At 28.1% G+C, this 17,915-nt stretch overlaps 1 protein-coding gene across 7 annotated transcripts in view; it reads left to right on the forward strand.

The window, feature by feature from the left end:
* Positions 1-17,915, forward strand: part of LOC109603330 (voltage-dependent L-type calcium channel subunit beta-2) — a 174,730-nt gene that overhangs the window by 33,939 nt on the left and 122,876 nt on the right. For 6 of the 7 annotated variants that reach the window (XR_007547776.1, XM_049965861.1, XM_049965863.1 and 3 more), the window contains exon 2: positions 4,732-4,890. Coding sequence is in view for 6 of the 7 variants with exons in the window: in XM_049965861.1 (XP_049821818.1) it covers positions 4,732-4,890 (159 nt within the window). In the remaining variant the exon portion in view is untranslated. Of the gene's footprint in view, positions 1-4,731; positions 4,891-5,095; positions 5,185-17,915 lie in introns of those variants that run through there. The other variant, XM_049965864.1, reaches the window with a different exon arrangement.

The following is a 17,915-nucleotide window of genomic DNA, read 5'->3' on the forward strand; positions in this document are numbered from 1 at the left end:
GCGATCCGTGTCGAATCACGTCCGGATGAAACAAAAAAGCACTGCCAGTCCCGTTGCGGACTTCTGGGCGTAGCCAGGAGATTTTTTTTTTTTTTTGACACACACGCCACACAAACCCTTTCGCCTCTTATCGCCGGTGCAGGGCACACGCTTCCCCGGCACGTGTCCCTTTCGTTTTGGAAGTCGCGCGGCGCGAGACGCCACGCTAAACGGCCGCCGAAACGCCGATCGCCGAGATAAAGACACTTTAAACCGCATAAAGAGTTCAAAATGTGGCCCCGTGTGACGGCTTCGGGGGCACGCATCAAATTTATGGTATTACCTCGTGGCTCGTTCCTTGTCGGATGGCGTGGCCGTGATTTAAGGCTGCTTCTCGGTTAATGATGTCGCAAGAGGTTTTATAAAATGCAAAGTGCTTAAGGATTGTGTTATATAAGACTCATTTTGTTTTCAATGTTTTCGAGGCTTATTTGCAGCTGAAATTGCTAAATAGTTGGTACTCATTTTGTTTGTAATTTCAAAAATAACTTTATAATTTGATTTTCAAACACACTACAAACACTTTTGGTACTCTTTGGAGACTGATATTTTGTGTATAATTAAAAAAATATCTTTTTAGTTATAAATTTTACAATTTTTAAAATTACCAAATAATAGGAGAGACTTCTTTGATTTCCAAAATTTTAAACCTATGGTACTCTTTAAAGGTTGATATTTTACATCTCTGGTACTGATACTCTTTGGAGAGTGACATTTGTCTTATAATTTTAAAAATAGATTTATGGATATCATTTGTAACTGATTTTAAAATGACCAAATAATGGAAGAGACTCCTTTGATTCCCAAAATCTGTACACTTCTGGTACTCATTGGATACTGACATTTTGTCTATAATTTAAACATATCTTTTTAGATATTACTTGTAACAGCTTTTAAAATTGACAAATAATAGGAGAGACTTCTTTGATTTCCCACATTTTAAATCTATGGTACTCTTTAAAGGCTGATATTTTACATATCTGGTATTGATACTCTTTGGAGAGTGACATTTGTCTTATAATTTTAAAAATAGATTTATGGATATCATTTGTAACTGATTTTAAAATGACCAAATAATGGAAGAGACTTCTTTGATTCCCAAAATCTGTACACTTCTGATACTCTTTGGATACTGACATTTTATCTATAATTTAAAAAAAATCTTTTTAGATATTACTTATAACAATTTTTAAAATTAACAAATACTAGGAAACTTCTTTGATTTCCCAAATTTTAAATCTATGATGCTCTTTAAAGGTTGATATTTTACATCTGTGTTATTGATACTCTTTGGAGAGTGACATTTGTTTTGTAATTTTAAAAATAGATTTATGGATATCATTTGTAACTGATTTTAAAATGACCAAATAATGGAAGAGACTTCTTTGATTCCCAAAATCTGTACACTTATGGTACTCTTTGGAGACTGACATTTTGTCTATAATGTAAAAAAAATCTTTTTAGATATTACTTATAACAATTTTTAAAATTAACAAATACTATGAGAGACTTCTTTGATTTCCCAAATTTTAAACCTATGGTACTCTTTAAAGGTTGATATTTTACATCTGTGTTATTGATACTCTTTGGAGAGTGACATTTGTTTTATAATTTTAAAAATAGATTTATGGATACCATTTGTAACTGATTTTGAAATGACCAAATAATGAAAGAGACTTCTTTGATTCCCAAAATCTGTACACTTCTGGTACTCTTTCGATACTGACATTTTGTCTATAATTTAAGAATATCTTTTTAGATATTACTTATAACAGCTTTTAAAATTAACAAATAATAGGAGAGACTTCTTTGATTTCCCAAATTTTAAACCTATGGTACTCTTTAAAAGTTGATATTTTACATCAGTGTTATTGATACTCTTTGGAAAGTGACATTTGTTTTATAATTTTAAAAATAGATTTATGGATATCATTTGTAACTGATTTTAAAATATCCAAATAATGAAAGAGACTTCTTTCATTCCCAAAATCTGTACACTTCTGGTACTCTTTGGATAATGACATTTTGTCTATAATTTAAAAATATCTTTTTAGATATTACTTGTAACAACTTTCAAAATTAACAAATACTAGGAGAGACTTCTTTGATTTCCCAAATTTTATACCTATGGTACTCTTTAAAGGTTGATATTTAAATCTCTGATATTGATACTCTTTGGAGAGTGACATTTGTTTTATAATTTAAAAAATAGATTTATGGATATCATTTGTAACTGATTTTAAAATGACCAAATAATGGAAGAGCCTTCTCTAATTCCCAAAATCTGTACACTTCTGGTACTCTTTGGATACTAACATTTTGTCTATAATTTACAAATATCTTTTTAAATATTACTTATAACAGCTTTTAAAATTAACAAATACTAGGAGAGACTTCTTTGATTTCCCAAATTTGAAACCTATGATACTCTTTAAAGGTTGATATTTTACATCTATGTTATTGATACTCTTTGGAGAATGACATTTGTTTTATAATTTTAAAAATAGATTTATGGATATCATTTGTAACTGATTTAAAAATGCCCAAATAATGAAAGAGACTTCTTTGATTTCCCAAATTTTAAACTTATGGTACTCTTTAAAGATTGATATTTTACATCTCTGGTGTTGATACTCTTTGGAAAGTGACATTTGTTTTATAATTTTAAAAATAGATTTATGGATATCATTTGTAACTGATTTTAAAATGTCCAAATAATGAAAGAGACTTCTTTGATTCCCAAAATCTGTACACTTCTGGTACTCTTTGGATACTGACATTTTGTCTATAATTTAAAAATATCTTTTTAGATATTACTTGTAACAACTTTCAAAATTAACAAATACTAGGAGAGACTTCTTTGATTTCCCAAATTTTATACCTATGGTACTCTTTAAAGGTTGATATTTTACATCTGTGTTATTGATACTCTTTGGAAAGTGACATTTGTTTTATAATTTTAAAAATAGATTTATGGATATCATTTGTAACTGATTTTAAAATATCCAAATAATGAAAGAGACTTCTTTGATTCCCAAAATCTGTACACTTCTGGTACTCTTTGGATAATGACATTTTGTCTATAATTTAAAAATATCTTTTTAGATATTACTTATATCAGCTTTTAAAATTAACAAATAATAGGAGAGACTTCTTTGACTTCCTATATTTTAAACTTACGGTACTCTTTAAAAGATGATATTTTACATATCTGGTACTGATACTTTTTGGAGAATGATATTTGTTTTATAATTGTAAAAATAATTTTATGGATATTATTTGTAACTGATTTTAAAATGACCAAATAATGGAAGAGCCTTCTCTAATTCCCAAAATCTGTACACTTCTGGTACTCTTTGGATACTGACATTTTGTCTATAATTTACAAATATCTTTTTAAATATTACTTATAACAGCTTTTAAAATTAACAAATACTAGGAGAGACTTCTTTGATTTCCCAAATTTGAAACCTATGATACTCTTTAAAGGTTGATATTTTACATCTATGTTATTGATACTCTTTGGAGAATGACATTTGTTTTATAATTTTAAAAATAGATTTATGGATATCATTTGTAACTGATTTAAAAATGCCCAAATAATGAAAGAGACTTCTTTGATTTCCCAAATTTTAAACTTATGGTACTCTTTAAAGATTGATATTTTACATCTCTGGTGTTGATACTCTTTGGAAAGTGACATTTGTTTTATAATTTTAAAAATAGATTTATGGATATCATTTGTAACTGATTTTAAAATGTCCAAATAATGAAAGAGACTTCTTTGATTCCCAAAATCTGTACACTTCTGGTACTCTTTGGATACTGACATTTTGTCTATAATTTAAAAATATCTTTTTAGATATTACTTGTAACAACTTTCAAAATTAACAAATACTAGGAGAGACTTCTTTGATTTCCCAAATTTTATACCTATGGTACTCTTTAAAGGTTGATATTTTACATCTGTGTTATTGATACTCTTTGGAGAGTGACATTTGTTTTATAATTTTAAAAATAGATTTATGGATATCATTTGTAACTGATTTTAAAATGTCCAAATAATGAAAGAGACTTCTTTGATTCCCAAAATCTGTACACTTCTGGTACTCTTTGGATACTAACATTTTGTCTATAATTTAAAAATATCTTTTTAGATATTACTTATATCAGCTTTTAAAATTAACAAATAATAGGAGAGACTTCTTTGACTTCCTATATTTTAAACTTACGGTACTCTTTAAAAGATGATATTTTACATATCTGGTACTGATACTTTTTGGAGAATGATATTTGTTTTATAATTGTAAAAATAATTTTATGGATATTATTTGTAACTGCTTTTAAAATGACCAAATAATGGGATAGATTTCTTTGATTCCCAAAATCTGTACACTTCTGGTACTCTTTGGAGACTGACATTTTGTTTATAAAATACAAAATAATTTTTTTTTGCATATTATGAGTAATAGTTAATAATTTTTTATACAGTTAAATAGAAAAATCTTTAATTTTTAAAATGTTTATACCTCTTACATTTTAAATACAAATTAAATCTCTATTCCTTATAGGTAATTTTAAAAGCCTTTAAAATTCCCATAAGTCACCTACTGTCTCGGATTTTTAAAAAATGATTGAACTGATGTGAGATGAGAGATGGTTATGGAGATTGATGGCGGTGTGTTGTTGCAGGACGTATCAGTAGCGGGAGCGGAAGGCCTAGAGGGATTAGCAGCGGCGGCGGGCGGTCACAGTTCGGCCACCGTACCGGGCGCTCGCCTCAAGCACCGGACACGCAAGTTCACCGCATCCGGTAGCCTCAGTGACAGCTCCTCCAGTGTCAAACGACAAGTAAGTTCTTCTCACCGCATGCACACCTCCGGCCACTTTACAAAAAATTAGTTACTTAATTTGCGACTAAATGGCCATTTAAATTTTTGGCAATTTCGCCCAAACTAACCGTAATTGCCCCCGTCGTTTTGCCTTACACACTGTATAGTAGATTTGATCACTTCATTATAATGGTGGACATGAAAAACTGGAACCCACGTTTCATGTGTGTTTCGGTTTGACGTTCGGTCCACGTGTCGTTAAGTTTTTACGATGGAACGCTATAAAGTTATACCGAAAGTCTGCGTCCAATCGGTGAGTGCATGAAATTATGACTTATCTTTTGGAACAATGTAATTTTTGGTCTTAATTTCGATTGGTGATTGTGATGAGTCATATTGGTTTGGTTAGGAACAGTGGCGTCCAAAACTGTGTTCACTTAACTTAAGTATGAAATGTTGCTTGAAACAAGAAATAAATTATCCAAAAACATATATTTACACAGGACATTCCTGTGTATGTATTTGCATTTACACAATAGATTTACAAATCTTGGCAATAAAATAGAAAGTAGCATTTTTATGGTGAATCATGTCCAGACACCGACGATAATTTCTATAAAATCATATAAATATACCAGTAATTTGGAAATTACCATGAATATTAGCTGACTTACCTACTTTTCTGCATCCAAAATTAGGTGTGTGAAATCACTTAAACTAAAATGTTAGATGGATTCCGTTAAATGGTTACATAAAAATTCTTCAAAACATTAATTACAAATAATACTGATTGTAAATAAAACTGGTCGCATGCTTTATTCATCAAGCTCTTGACTGTTCGACTTAAGAAACAAAAAAATGGCAATTAAAAATCCAAATACACGTAACCCAGCTAATTTATTTTAATCCTAATAGTGAAAATATTCTAATTTAATTTATATATTGAAGCACTCACCGAATATGATAATTAACTTTTGTGAACTTCTTCAAACACCAAAATTAATTTATTCGTAAATCTCCCACTAAGATAACCGCGGTAATGATTTCAAATAAGTTTCCAATCAATTTCTTTTCATATCCGTTATTAAACAACCAGGTTAAATATGGCCGACGAAGTCGTTAAATAAATCACATTTTTTTCGGGTAGCCGGACTAATTAATACAAGTGCTCTTCGTATTTTTGTGCCACGTTGCCACGTCCATCCAACTGTACTTCCAGTTTTTTTTTTTAAATTATCTAATTGGATCTACCGGAGTAATCGTGTTGAACAATATCTGGGTATTATCAATCATTATTGATATAATAATTATCCGTGTTAAAAAAATGTGATTGATTGTTTTATGTTAGATTGTCAAGAAAGTTATTGCGTTTTTTTTTTGTTATTTGGTTTCTTAGTGATGAATATTTGGCCAAATGTGTTGATGTGAGTATTAAAACACGTGTTTTACTCCATCTGAAGGTGTAAACTCGTTTTTATTTGAAATCAGTTGGCTATTCACCTCCTCCAAAATTCACCACCTCACGAGAATGTTGTCTTCGAGGTTCTCTAGATACGTATCCTTCCAAAATCCGGGTGGTAGCAAAATCTTGACTCATCAGAAAAGAGAGTTGATAGTTTGAGTTACGTGGGTCTATGTCTAAGCTGAAGTACTGCCAACAAGTAGACGAAATTTATCAGAAATTGCAACGTATGTTTCCGGAATTGTTAAACAGAAAGGGGGCATTTCTTCTTCATGACAATACTCGTCCTCTCGTCCCATAACTCACTTTGCTGCAGTTGAAGGAGTTGGGGTACGAAAGTCTGTCTTACTCACCAAATCTTTCGCCAATTGTTTATCACCTTTTCAAATATTTCCACAACTTCCTACTCTAGAAATGCTTTATAAATCAATCATAAAACGCATTCAACGAGTTAGATTTATAAACAAGACAAATTTTAATTTAATTTTGTAAGAAATAGATGTCCATCCTTCTTCTTATCATTCCAATTAAATTTGTAAAAAAGGCAGGTTCAATTTAAATATAAATTTAATTTATGTCACTTAATTTTGGTCTTCGAAAACTAATAATTAAGTAAATAAATGTAAATCTTTGACAGAGAATCAAAAAGTTTAAAGGGTCAAAGAACGTATCTTCTGAAATTTGAGTTCAAATTTATTTGTTTCTACAAATTTGGTAATGGAGGTATCCCCTTGATATGAAAATGTGTTTCGAAAGTAAATTAATATAGATTTATAAACGAGACAAGTTTTAATTTAATTTAGTAACATATAACAGTCCATCCTTCTTCTTATACTTCCACTTAAATTTGTAAAAAGGCAGGTTTCAATTTAAATATAAATTTAATTTATATCACTTAATTTTAGTCTTCGAAAACTAAAAATTATGTAAATAAATGTAAATCTTTGATGGAGAATCAAAAAGTTTAAAGGGTCAAAAAATTTTCTTCTGAAATTTGAGTTTAATATTTATTTGTTTCTAAAAATTTGGTAATGGAGGTATCCCCTTGATGTGTTTCGAAAGTAAATTAATATAGATTTATAAACGAGACAAGTTTTAATTTAATTTAGTAAGAAATAGATGTCCATCTTTCTTCTTATCCTTCCAATTAAATTTGTAAAAAAGGCAGGTTCAATTTAAATATAAATTTAATTTATATCACTTAATTTTAGTCTTCGAAAACTAAAAATTAAGTAAATAAATGTAAATGTTTGGTAGAGAATCAAAAAGTTTAAAGAGTCAAAGAACATTTCTTCTGAAATTTGAGTTCAAATTTATTTGTTTCTAGAAATTTGGTAATGGAGGCATCCCCTTGATATGAAAATGTGTTTCGAAAGTAAATTAATATAGATTTATAAACGAGACAAGTTTTAATTTAATTTAGTAACATATAACAGTCCATCCTTCTTCTTATCCTTCCAATTAAATTTGTAAAAAAGGCAGGTTCAATTTAAATATAAATTTAATTTATATCATTTAATTTTAGTCTTCGAAAACTAAAAATTAAGTAAATAAATGTAAATCTTTGGTAGAGAATCAAAAAGTTTAAAGGGTCAAAGAACATTTCTTCTGAAATTTGAATTCAATATTTACTTGTTTCTAGAAATTTGGTAGTGGAGTTATCCCCTTGATACGAAATTGTGTTTCGAAAGTAAATTAATATAGATTTATAAACGATTCAAGTTTTAATTTAATTTAGTAACATATAACAGTCCATCCTTCTTCTTCGCCTTCCAATTAAATTTGTAAAAAAGGCAGGCTCAATTTAAATATAAATTTAATTTATATCACTTAATTTTTAGTCTTCGAAAACTAAAAATTAAGTAAATAAATGTAAATCTTTGGTAGAGAATCAAAAAGTTTAAAGGGTCAAAGAACATATCGTCTGAAATTTGTGTTCAAATTTATTTGCTTCTAGAAATTTGGTAATGGAGGTATCCCCTTGATATGAAAATGTGTTTCGAAAGTAAATTAATATAGATTTATAAACGAGACAAGTTTTAATTTAATTTAGTAACTTATAACAGTCCATCCTTCTTCTTATTCTTCCAATTAAATTTGTAAAAAAGGCAGGTTTAATTTAAATATAAATTTAATTTATATCACTTAATTTTTAGTCTTCGAAAACTAAAAATTAAGTAAATAAATGTAAATCTTTGGTAGAGAATCAAAAAGTTTAAAGGGTCAAAGAACATATCGTCTGAAATTTGTGTTCAAATTTATTTGCTTCTAGAAATTTGGTAATGGAGGTATCCCCTTGATATGTAAATGTGTTTCGAAAGTAAATTAATATAGATTTATAAACGAGACAAGTTTTAATTTAATTTAGTAACATATAACAGTCCATCCTTCTTCTTATCCTTCCAATTAAATTTGTAAAAAAGGCAGGTTCAATTTAAATATAAATTTAATTTATATCACTTAATTTTAGTCTTCGAAAACTAAAAATTAAGTAAATAAATGTAAATCTTTGGTAGAGAATCAAAAAGTTTAAAGGGTCAAAGAACATATCTTCTGAAATTTGAGTTCAAATTTATTTGTTTCTAGAAATTTGGTAATGGAGGTATCCCCTTGATATGAAAATGTGTTTCGAAAGTAAATTAATATAGATTTATAAACGAGACAAATTTTAATTTAATTTAGTAACATATAACAGTCCATCCTTCTTCTTATCCTTCCAATTAAATTTGTAAAAAAGGCAGGTTCAATTTAAATATAAATTTAATTTATATCACTTAATTTTAGTCTTCGAAAACTAAAAATTAAGTAAATAAATGTAAATGTTTGATAGAGAATCAAAAAGTTTAAAGGGTTAAAGAACATTTCTTCTGAAATTTGAGTTCAAATTTATTTGTTTCTAGAAATTTGGTAATGGAGGCATCCCCTTGATACGAAATTGTGTTTCGAAAGTAAATTAATATAGATTTATAAACGATTCAAGTTTTAATTTAATTTAGTAACATATAACAGTCCATCCTTCTTCTTCGCCTTCCAATTAAATTTGTAAAAAAGGCAGGCTCAATTTAAATATAAATTTAATTTATATCACTTAATTTTTAGTCTTCGAAAACTAAAAATTAAGTAAATAAATGTAAATCTTTGGTAGAGAATCAAAAAGTTTAAAGGATCAAAGAACATTTCTTCTGAAATTTGAGTTCAAATTTATTTGTTTCTAGAAATTTGGTAATGGAGGCATCCCCTTGATATGAAAATGTGTTTCGAAAGTAAATTAATATAGATTTATAAACGAGACAAGTTTTAATTTAATTTAGTAACTTATAACAGTCCATCCTTCTTCTTATTCTTCCAATTAAATTTGTAAAAAAGGCAGGTTTAATTTAAATATAAATTTAATTTATATCACTTAATTTTTAGTCTTCGAAAACTAAAAATTAAGTAAATAAATGTAAATCTTTGGTAGAGAATCAAAAAGTTTAAAGGGTCAAAGAACATATCGTCTGAAATTTGTGTTCAAATTTATTTGCTTCTAGAAATTTGGTAATGGAGGTATCCCCTTGATATGTAAATGTGTTTCGAAAGTAAATTAATATAGATTTATAAACGAGACAAGTTTTAATTTAATTTAGTAACATATAACAGTCCATCCTTCTTCTTATCCTTCCAATTAAATTTGTAAAAAAGGCAGGTTCAATTTAAATATAAATTTAATTTATATCACTTAATTTTAGTCTTCGAAAACTAAAAATTAAGTAAATAAATGTAAATCTTTGGTAGAGAATCAAAAAGTTTAAAGGGTCAAAGAACATATCTTCTGAAATTTGAGTTCAAATTTATTTGTTTCTAGAAATTTGGTAATGGAGGTATCCCCTTGATATGAAAATGTGTTTCGAAAGTAAATTAATATAGATTTATAAACGAGACAAATTTTAATTTAATTTAGTAACATATAACAGTCCATCCTTCTTCTTATCCTTCCAATTAAATTTGTAAAAAAGGCAGGTTCAATTTAAATATAAATTTAATTTATATCACTTAATTTTAGTCTTCGAAAACTAAAAATTAAGTAAATAAATGTAAATGTTTGATAGAGAATCAAAAAGTTTAAAGGGTTAAAGAACATTTCTTCTGAAATTTGAGTTCAAATTTATTTGTTTCTAGAAATTTGGTAATGGAGGCATCCCCTTGATATGAAAATGTGTTTCGAAAGTAAATTAATATAGATTTAAAAACGAGACAGATTTTAATTTAATTTAATAACAAGTAGCTATCCATCCTTCTTCTTATCCTTCCGATTAAATATGTTTAAATATGTAAAAAAGGCAGATTACCGTTTAAATATAAACTGAGACTGCTGCTGCTGAAGGAGTTGTACGAAAGTCTGCCTCATCCGTCCTACTCACCAAACCTTTCGCCAACTGTTTATCACCTTCTCAAACATTTCGACAACTTCCTACACTAGAAATGATTTAAAAATCCTAATACAATTTGCTGAAATGGTTCAAGGGGTCCTTTAAAAATCACCTTTGTTGGAAGATCCAAAGCCTCGATTGTTTCACCCAATCAGCAACAAAAAACACGGTTAATTAATGGTCCAGATATGGCAACGAGGCAGCAAACGGTAAAGTTATTACCGGTGTCTGTACATGGGAACCCGATCGCTAAGCCCCGAAATATCTTAAAATTAATTTATTCTAATTGAACCAAAGTCAAAACAAGTCTACGAATGCTGCTCTAGGTAATAAAATTTATATACAGATACATTTGCGTTGAATGGGCTTCATAAAACAAAGTTGGATCAGATAAGCGTAGGACCGGACCGCAGGAATATTTCAACCGGTAAATCCGTGAACGAGACGCGGATCGATTGAATTAAATTGAAGTCGAAAAAAATAAATGCGAAATTTCTAACGTGAAATTATCAATTTGGCGAACTGAAGCGGCCGTCGGATTTTGCGGATCGGTCTCGACCGGTCCGCAGTTTATAATTGGAGATTTCGGGGGAACGGTCCTGATTGATCAGATATGACGTGGATATTTTTATGTGACTCTGTACCTCACAGTGCCCAAATACCCGAATTATTTCTTTTTTTTTTGTATATATGTATATATTTTATTATCTGATTAACGTAAGAAATTTTTGACTGTGAACGTTCAAACCTGTTCTTAAACTGGAATTATGATTTTAGTATAAATGTTTCTTTACCTATTAAATTTTCTGGCCTTTTTAATGTTTTACATTAAAACTATTACTATGCATTAGGGTATTACGTGTCTCATTTGGAGACGTATTTTTATCATCAGTTGGAGAATGGAACAGCATATTGTTAGCGATTAACAAATATTTCTCTCGTTGTTAAATGGTGGGTATAATTAACATTATGCTCAACAACGTCGGCTATAATTAACTGTATAATATGATAACAGAAGCATGTTGAGTTCATATTGTGTTTTTTTCAGTTTTAATTGCTTCAACTCGTACTAACGTTGTATTCGAAAATAATTAATCTCATTTGAATATTAGATGTCAGGAGATTTTATGTAATTTATGACGGAATACATTCATGTTTAAACCATCATGTATGTATGATACATTCCATTTACATCAACATTTTGGAGCTATGTACAAAATTACTCATACGTATGTTAATTTGATTATTATACTTGTCTACATTCAACAGTGGTTACAATTTAAATATAAATTGAATTTACACAATTTAATCTTAGTCCTCGAAAATTGTTATTAAAGTTAATAAATGTAAATCATTGTTAGAAAAGGAAAAAATTTAATGGAACAAAGAACTTCTTTTCTGAAATTTTAATTTACAGTTTTTTATTTATATTTTATAGACATTAGACATTATGATGTGACATGATTTGAAACTAAATTCATAAAGATTAATAAATAAGTCAAGTTTTAATTTACTGATGTGCCATATAATAGTTATTCCTTTCTTCCTATTTTTCCAATTACTTATGTAAAAACATTAAAACATAAATTGAATTTACAAATTTTAGTTTTTGTAAACTGTAATAGAAGTTATTAAAATTAAATCTTTAGTGCAGAAGCAAACAAATAAAAAGATCAAAAAGTCGTTCTTCTCTTCTATTTTTTTTTTACTTCTAGAAATTTGATAATATACACGATATAATATATTATGAAACTAATTGATTATAGATTTATAAACAAAACAAATTTTAATTTAATTTAGTAACTAATAACTGTCCATCCTGTTTTTCCTTTTCTTCTGAAATTTAAGTTTTAATTAGTGGTAAATAATAATGTCCATCCTTTCTTCTTATCCTTCCAATTAAATATGCATAAAAAACAAGATACAATTTAAATATAAATTGAATTTATATCACTTAATTTTAGTCTTTGAAAACTAAAAATGAAGTAAATAAATATAAATTCTCGATAAATAATTAAAAAGTTTAAAGGATAAAAGAAGATCTCTTCTGAAATTTGAGTTCAATACTTATTTTCAGAAATTTGATAATGGGGAATCTCTATAATATGAAAATGTTTTTAAACTAAATTAAAAGAGATTTATAAACAAGACAAATTTTAATTTAAAATAGTGACAAATAATAAATGTCCATCATTTCTTCTTATCCTTCCAATTAAATATGTATAAAAAGACAGGTTACAATTTAAATATAAATTGAATTTATATCACTTAATTTTAGTCTTTGAAAACTAAAAATGAAGTAAATAAATATAAATTCTCGATAAATAATTAAAAAGTTTAAAGGATAAAAGAAGATCTCTTCTGAAATTTGAGTTCAATACTTATTTTCAGAAATTTGATAATGGGGAATCTCTATAATATGAAAATGTTTTTAAACTAAATTAAAATAGATTTATAAACAAGACAAATTTTAATTTAAAATAGTGACAAATAATAAATGTCCATCATTTCTTCTTATCCTTCCAATTAAATATGTATAAAAAGACAGGTTACAATTTAAATATAAATTGAATTTATATCACTTAATTTTAGTCTTTGAAAACTAAAAATGAAGTAAATAAATATAAATTTTCGATAAATAATTAAAAAGTTTAAAGGATAAAAGAAGATCTCTTCTGAAATTTGAGTTCAATACTTATTTTCAAAAATTTAATAATGGGGAGTCTCTATAATATGAAAATGTTTTTAAACTAAATTAAAATAGATTTATAAACAAGACAAATATTAATTTAAAATAGTGACAAATAATAAATGTCCATCATTTCTTCTTATCCTTCCAATTAAATATGTATAAAAAGACAGGTTACTATTTAAATATAAATTGAATTTATATCACTTAATTTTAGTCTTTGAAAACTAAAAATGAAGTAAATAAATATAAATTTTCGATAAATAATTAAAAAGTTTAAAGGATGAAAGAAATTCTCTTTCGGAATTTGATTTCAATGTTTATATATTTCTAGAAATTTGATAATGGAGGAATCCCCATGGTATAAAAATGTTTTTAAACTAAATTAAAATAGATTTATATACAAGACAAATTTTAATTTAAATTAGCCAGAAATAATAAATGTCCATCCTTTCTTCTTATCCTTCCAATTAAATATTTATAAAAAGACAGGTTACAATTTAAATATAAACTGAATTTATGTCATAATTTTAGTCCTTGAATATTAAAAATGAAGTAAATAAATATAAATTTTTGATAAATAATCAAAATGTTTAAAGGATAAAAGAAGATTTCTTCTGAAATTTGAGTTCAATACTTATTTATTTTTAGAAATTTGATAGTGGGGGATTCCCACTGATTTGAAAAGGTTTTTAAACTTAAATATCTATAAAAATACATTTTACAATTTAAATATGAATTGAATTTATATCATATAATTTTAGTCTTTGAAAACTAAAAATGAAGTAAATAAATATAAATTTTTGATAAATAATCAAAATGTTTATGTTTCAATTCTTATTTATTTTTAGAAATTTGGTAATGGGGGAATCCTCATGATATGAAAATATTTTTAAACAAAATTTAATTAGATTAGACTAGATAAGTTTTAATATAAATTAGTGACAAACAATAAATGTCCATCCTTCCTTCTTATCTTTCCAGTTAAATAGATATAAGAAGAAAGATTACAACTCAAATATAAATTGAATTTATATCACTAAAACTAAAAATGAACTAAATAAATATAAATCTTTGATAAATAATTAAAAAGTTTAAAGGATTAAAGAAAGTAACTTCTAAAATTTGTGTTTAATGTTTATTTATTTCTAGAAATTTAATAATAGAGGTAATTTTGAAATTGATATAAATTAATATAAAATACAGACAAATTTTAATTTACAGAAATTTAACAAATATTTGTCCATACTTTTTTCTTGTCCAACACTTTGAATACTTGAAAAATAAATGGTAGGTTATCAAAATAATATATTAAACACCTAAATCTTCTAAAAGTGTAATCAAGACTGATTTATTTTTATTGTTTTGTTTCTTCCTACCGATTAAGTCAAACTAAATTAGTAAAAATACAACATAGAATTACTGAGGGAACCATAATCAAGATTTTTTCTTTATAAATTAATATTTTAATGTTATTGACCTTCTGCCTAAACTATAAATTGACTAGTCCCATTGCCAATATAAAAATACCTACGCTTCATATTACTATAATTGCCGTGCAATATCTTAAATAAAAAAAAACAAAGATTTATAAACGTTGTAGATGGCCAATAGCCAAATATTAGCATATGGCATACAAGCAACCCATAATACGCCATAATGATGAGTAATACACCATCGCAGCACATGTTGGTCCACAATATTTAATAAATCCAAACCGATTTCATGCCCGTAACCATAATTTACATTATAGATGTCCGGTACTTTTTAACCGCTCACGTAATTAAGTAACGAAGCTTACGTGCTTAATAAATTGAAAAGAACGATCATTGTTGTTGGAGATGACCGGACCGACTTTCACATCTCGAGTTATTTCCCTCCAGTAACGCAGATGATACGGGCACCACGTTCATTACGAATATGATATTCTAATGGACGTATGTGTAAGATACACCCAGGTATGTGTGAAGTAATATCTTGATCGTCTCCGATCGGACATTGCTGGTTTAAACTCATTTTACCATAAAACAGAACCGGATCCGAATAGCGTCTTCGCTGACGTCAAAGTCAATTCGTCTAATGCAGAGATTATTAACCCAGTTCTAATTCTGTTTGTTCTGTTGTAATGTCTTCCAATATGCGCCACACAATGAGCCCCCCATTTGATCGAGTATGTGCATAATTAATCAAATTGGGGGTGCGTCATGTCGCGAACAATGGTGGCATTAGATCCATCGTTTCGGGGGTGAAAACTTAATTTCCGGCCCGCAATTAATGTTCGTCGGTACGGTCCTGCGATTGTTCGTATACCTGGCTTTGGTACTTGACTGGGTAAATGCACGTTAACCGAGATTAACCGATCATCTAATCCAAAACCAGTGTTGAAATCGGATCCATAAAAGCGTTATGAAACCGACTACTTACGGTCGTTTTCGTTAAAAAATGGTCTTTCCGAGGCGTTCATGATTTTTTTCGAATGGCCAAAAAACATGATAAATGATCGCCGGCTGATTAAGTTATTGGCTAATTATTCTTGGCGTGCTTCACTTGCTTCCAGGACCACCACTTTCAGGCCAAGCAGATACGAAGCTTGATTTATGCAAATTGAGATTGACACGAGAGGTGTAAATGAATCGAGTTTTTGCAATGTTTGTAAAACGATATAATTTAAGGAAAAAAACGCTGATGAAGTCGTTAAAAAAAAACACTTTCATTATTTTTTGGTTGTCAACACTGGTCGATAAAACTAGTCCGGGACCGTTGCCAAACGAAAATAAAAGGTTCATTTATGTAATGAATCTTTTTAATGTAAATGTAAGGAGGTTGACGTATAAATTTTTCAAACATCTGCCCTGATCAACGAAAAAAGAAACATTTTTGCATAATAAATCCTTATCTAACACGAAAAATATGCCTCCATTTAATTACGATAGTACGGAATGTAGGCTCGGGAACGATGAAAATTAATAACTGCCCGCCAGGCCAGACGTTAAAGTGGTCCATCCGAATTTCCGAATAATCGCGAATATTTGTAATTGTCCGGAATGTAGACAGGTGCTTTGCTACACCTGTAGTGGTGGGTATTGCGTAAAAATTAGCCGTTCGGACACAGGCCATAAATACATTTGAAATCTTCATATCGTATCGTATAGATATCGGAGCCCAGCTGCCCATTTTAAATATGTTAGTCGTGCACCATCCAAAAAAACATGATCCAACATTTACACGGCTTACACATGTAATTATAATTGGTTATTTTTGTACCGTGCCCGGAGTCAGCCCGAAATAAACTTTAAATGTGAAATTGTCACCAATATAAAAGCGTACCTCGATCGCCATATCGAAACGGTCGGAATGTTACAAACAAGTTTTTAAGTATAATATACAGCACATGTTGGAAGTGAAGCATGAGTTTCGTCTTTTAAAGACATTATTTACATACAGATATTATTTTTAAGTTTCGGGTTCGTATCGAATTACCGACAGCAAATGTCTTCGGGGACGTACGGATTGCAGTTATTTTTTTAATGGCGGTTAATAAAATGGGCTGCAATCGACAACTGTGTGGTTTAGGTTTTTACGTTCTCCCCTTATTTTTGTACCAAATGTTGGCTGTAAAATATTAAATTTTGTGGTATTAGTCTAACCAATCATGAGGAAATTATATATGGGAATAGTACCTAGAACTGTATACTAATTATATTGGTTTCATTAATTAATGTTTTATTTTCATCAGGACCATTATTGGAATCAATTGTTATAAAATCTTCATTAGGATTCCTTTAATATTAATACATTTTATTCATTAAATGTTTCCCAGTAAAGTGCAATTTTTTTCAGGGATTCAGCAGGATACAATATTTAAATATTACCATCCAATTTTTTAAAAATATTCCTTAGTATTCTTCTTTCTAATTATCTAGGTACCTATTACTGTATAATTATGTTTGACTAATTTATATATTTGTATATTCACCAGGACATATTGTTTAAATATCACTATCAATAGGATTCTTCTATTTAATTATGAAATCGTGTAAGTAAATTTCAAAGAGTAATAGTACTTAGATACTTTTTCTAATTTTATTTGATTCATTTATTATAATGTATTTTTATTCTGTAAAGATTTTATTGGTGAATGTTTTATAGTAAAGTGTAAATTTTGTCGAGGATTCACAAGGATATATTATTGATGTATCATCCAATTGTTAAAAGTCTTAGGACTCTTCTAGCTAACTATGAAAATGTATAAGTAAATTTTAAATACTAATAGTACCTAAAACTTATATTAATTATATTGGATTAATTTCCCAGTAAAGTGCAAGTTTTATCAGGGATTTACCAGGACATCATCCAATTGTTAAAAGTCTTAGGACTTTTCTAGATAACCATGAAAATGTATAAGTAAATTTTAAATGCTAATAGTACTTAAAACTTATTTTAATTATATTGGATTAATTTCCCAGTAAAGTGCAAATTTTGTC

The sequence above is a fragment of the Aethina tumida genome, chromosome 4 (assembly GCF_024364675.1).
Source record: "Aethina tumida isolate Nest 87 chromosome 4, icAetTumi1.1, whole genome shotgun sequence".
NCBI classification, from domain to species: domain Eukaryota; kingdom Metazoa; phylum Arthropoda; class Insecta; order Coleoptera; family Nitidulidae; genus Aethina; species Aethina tumida.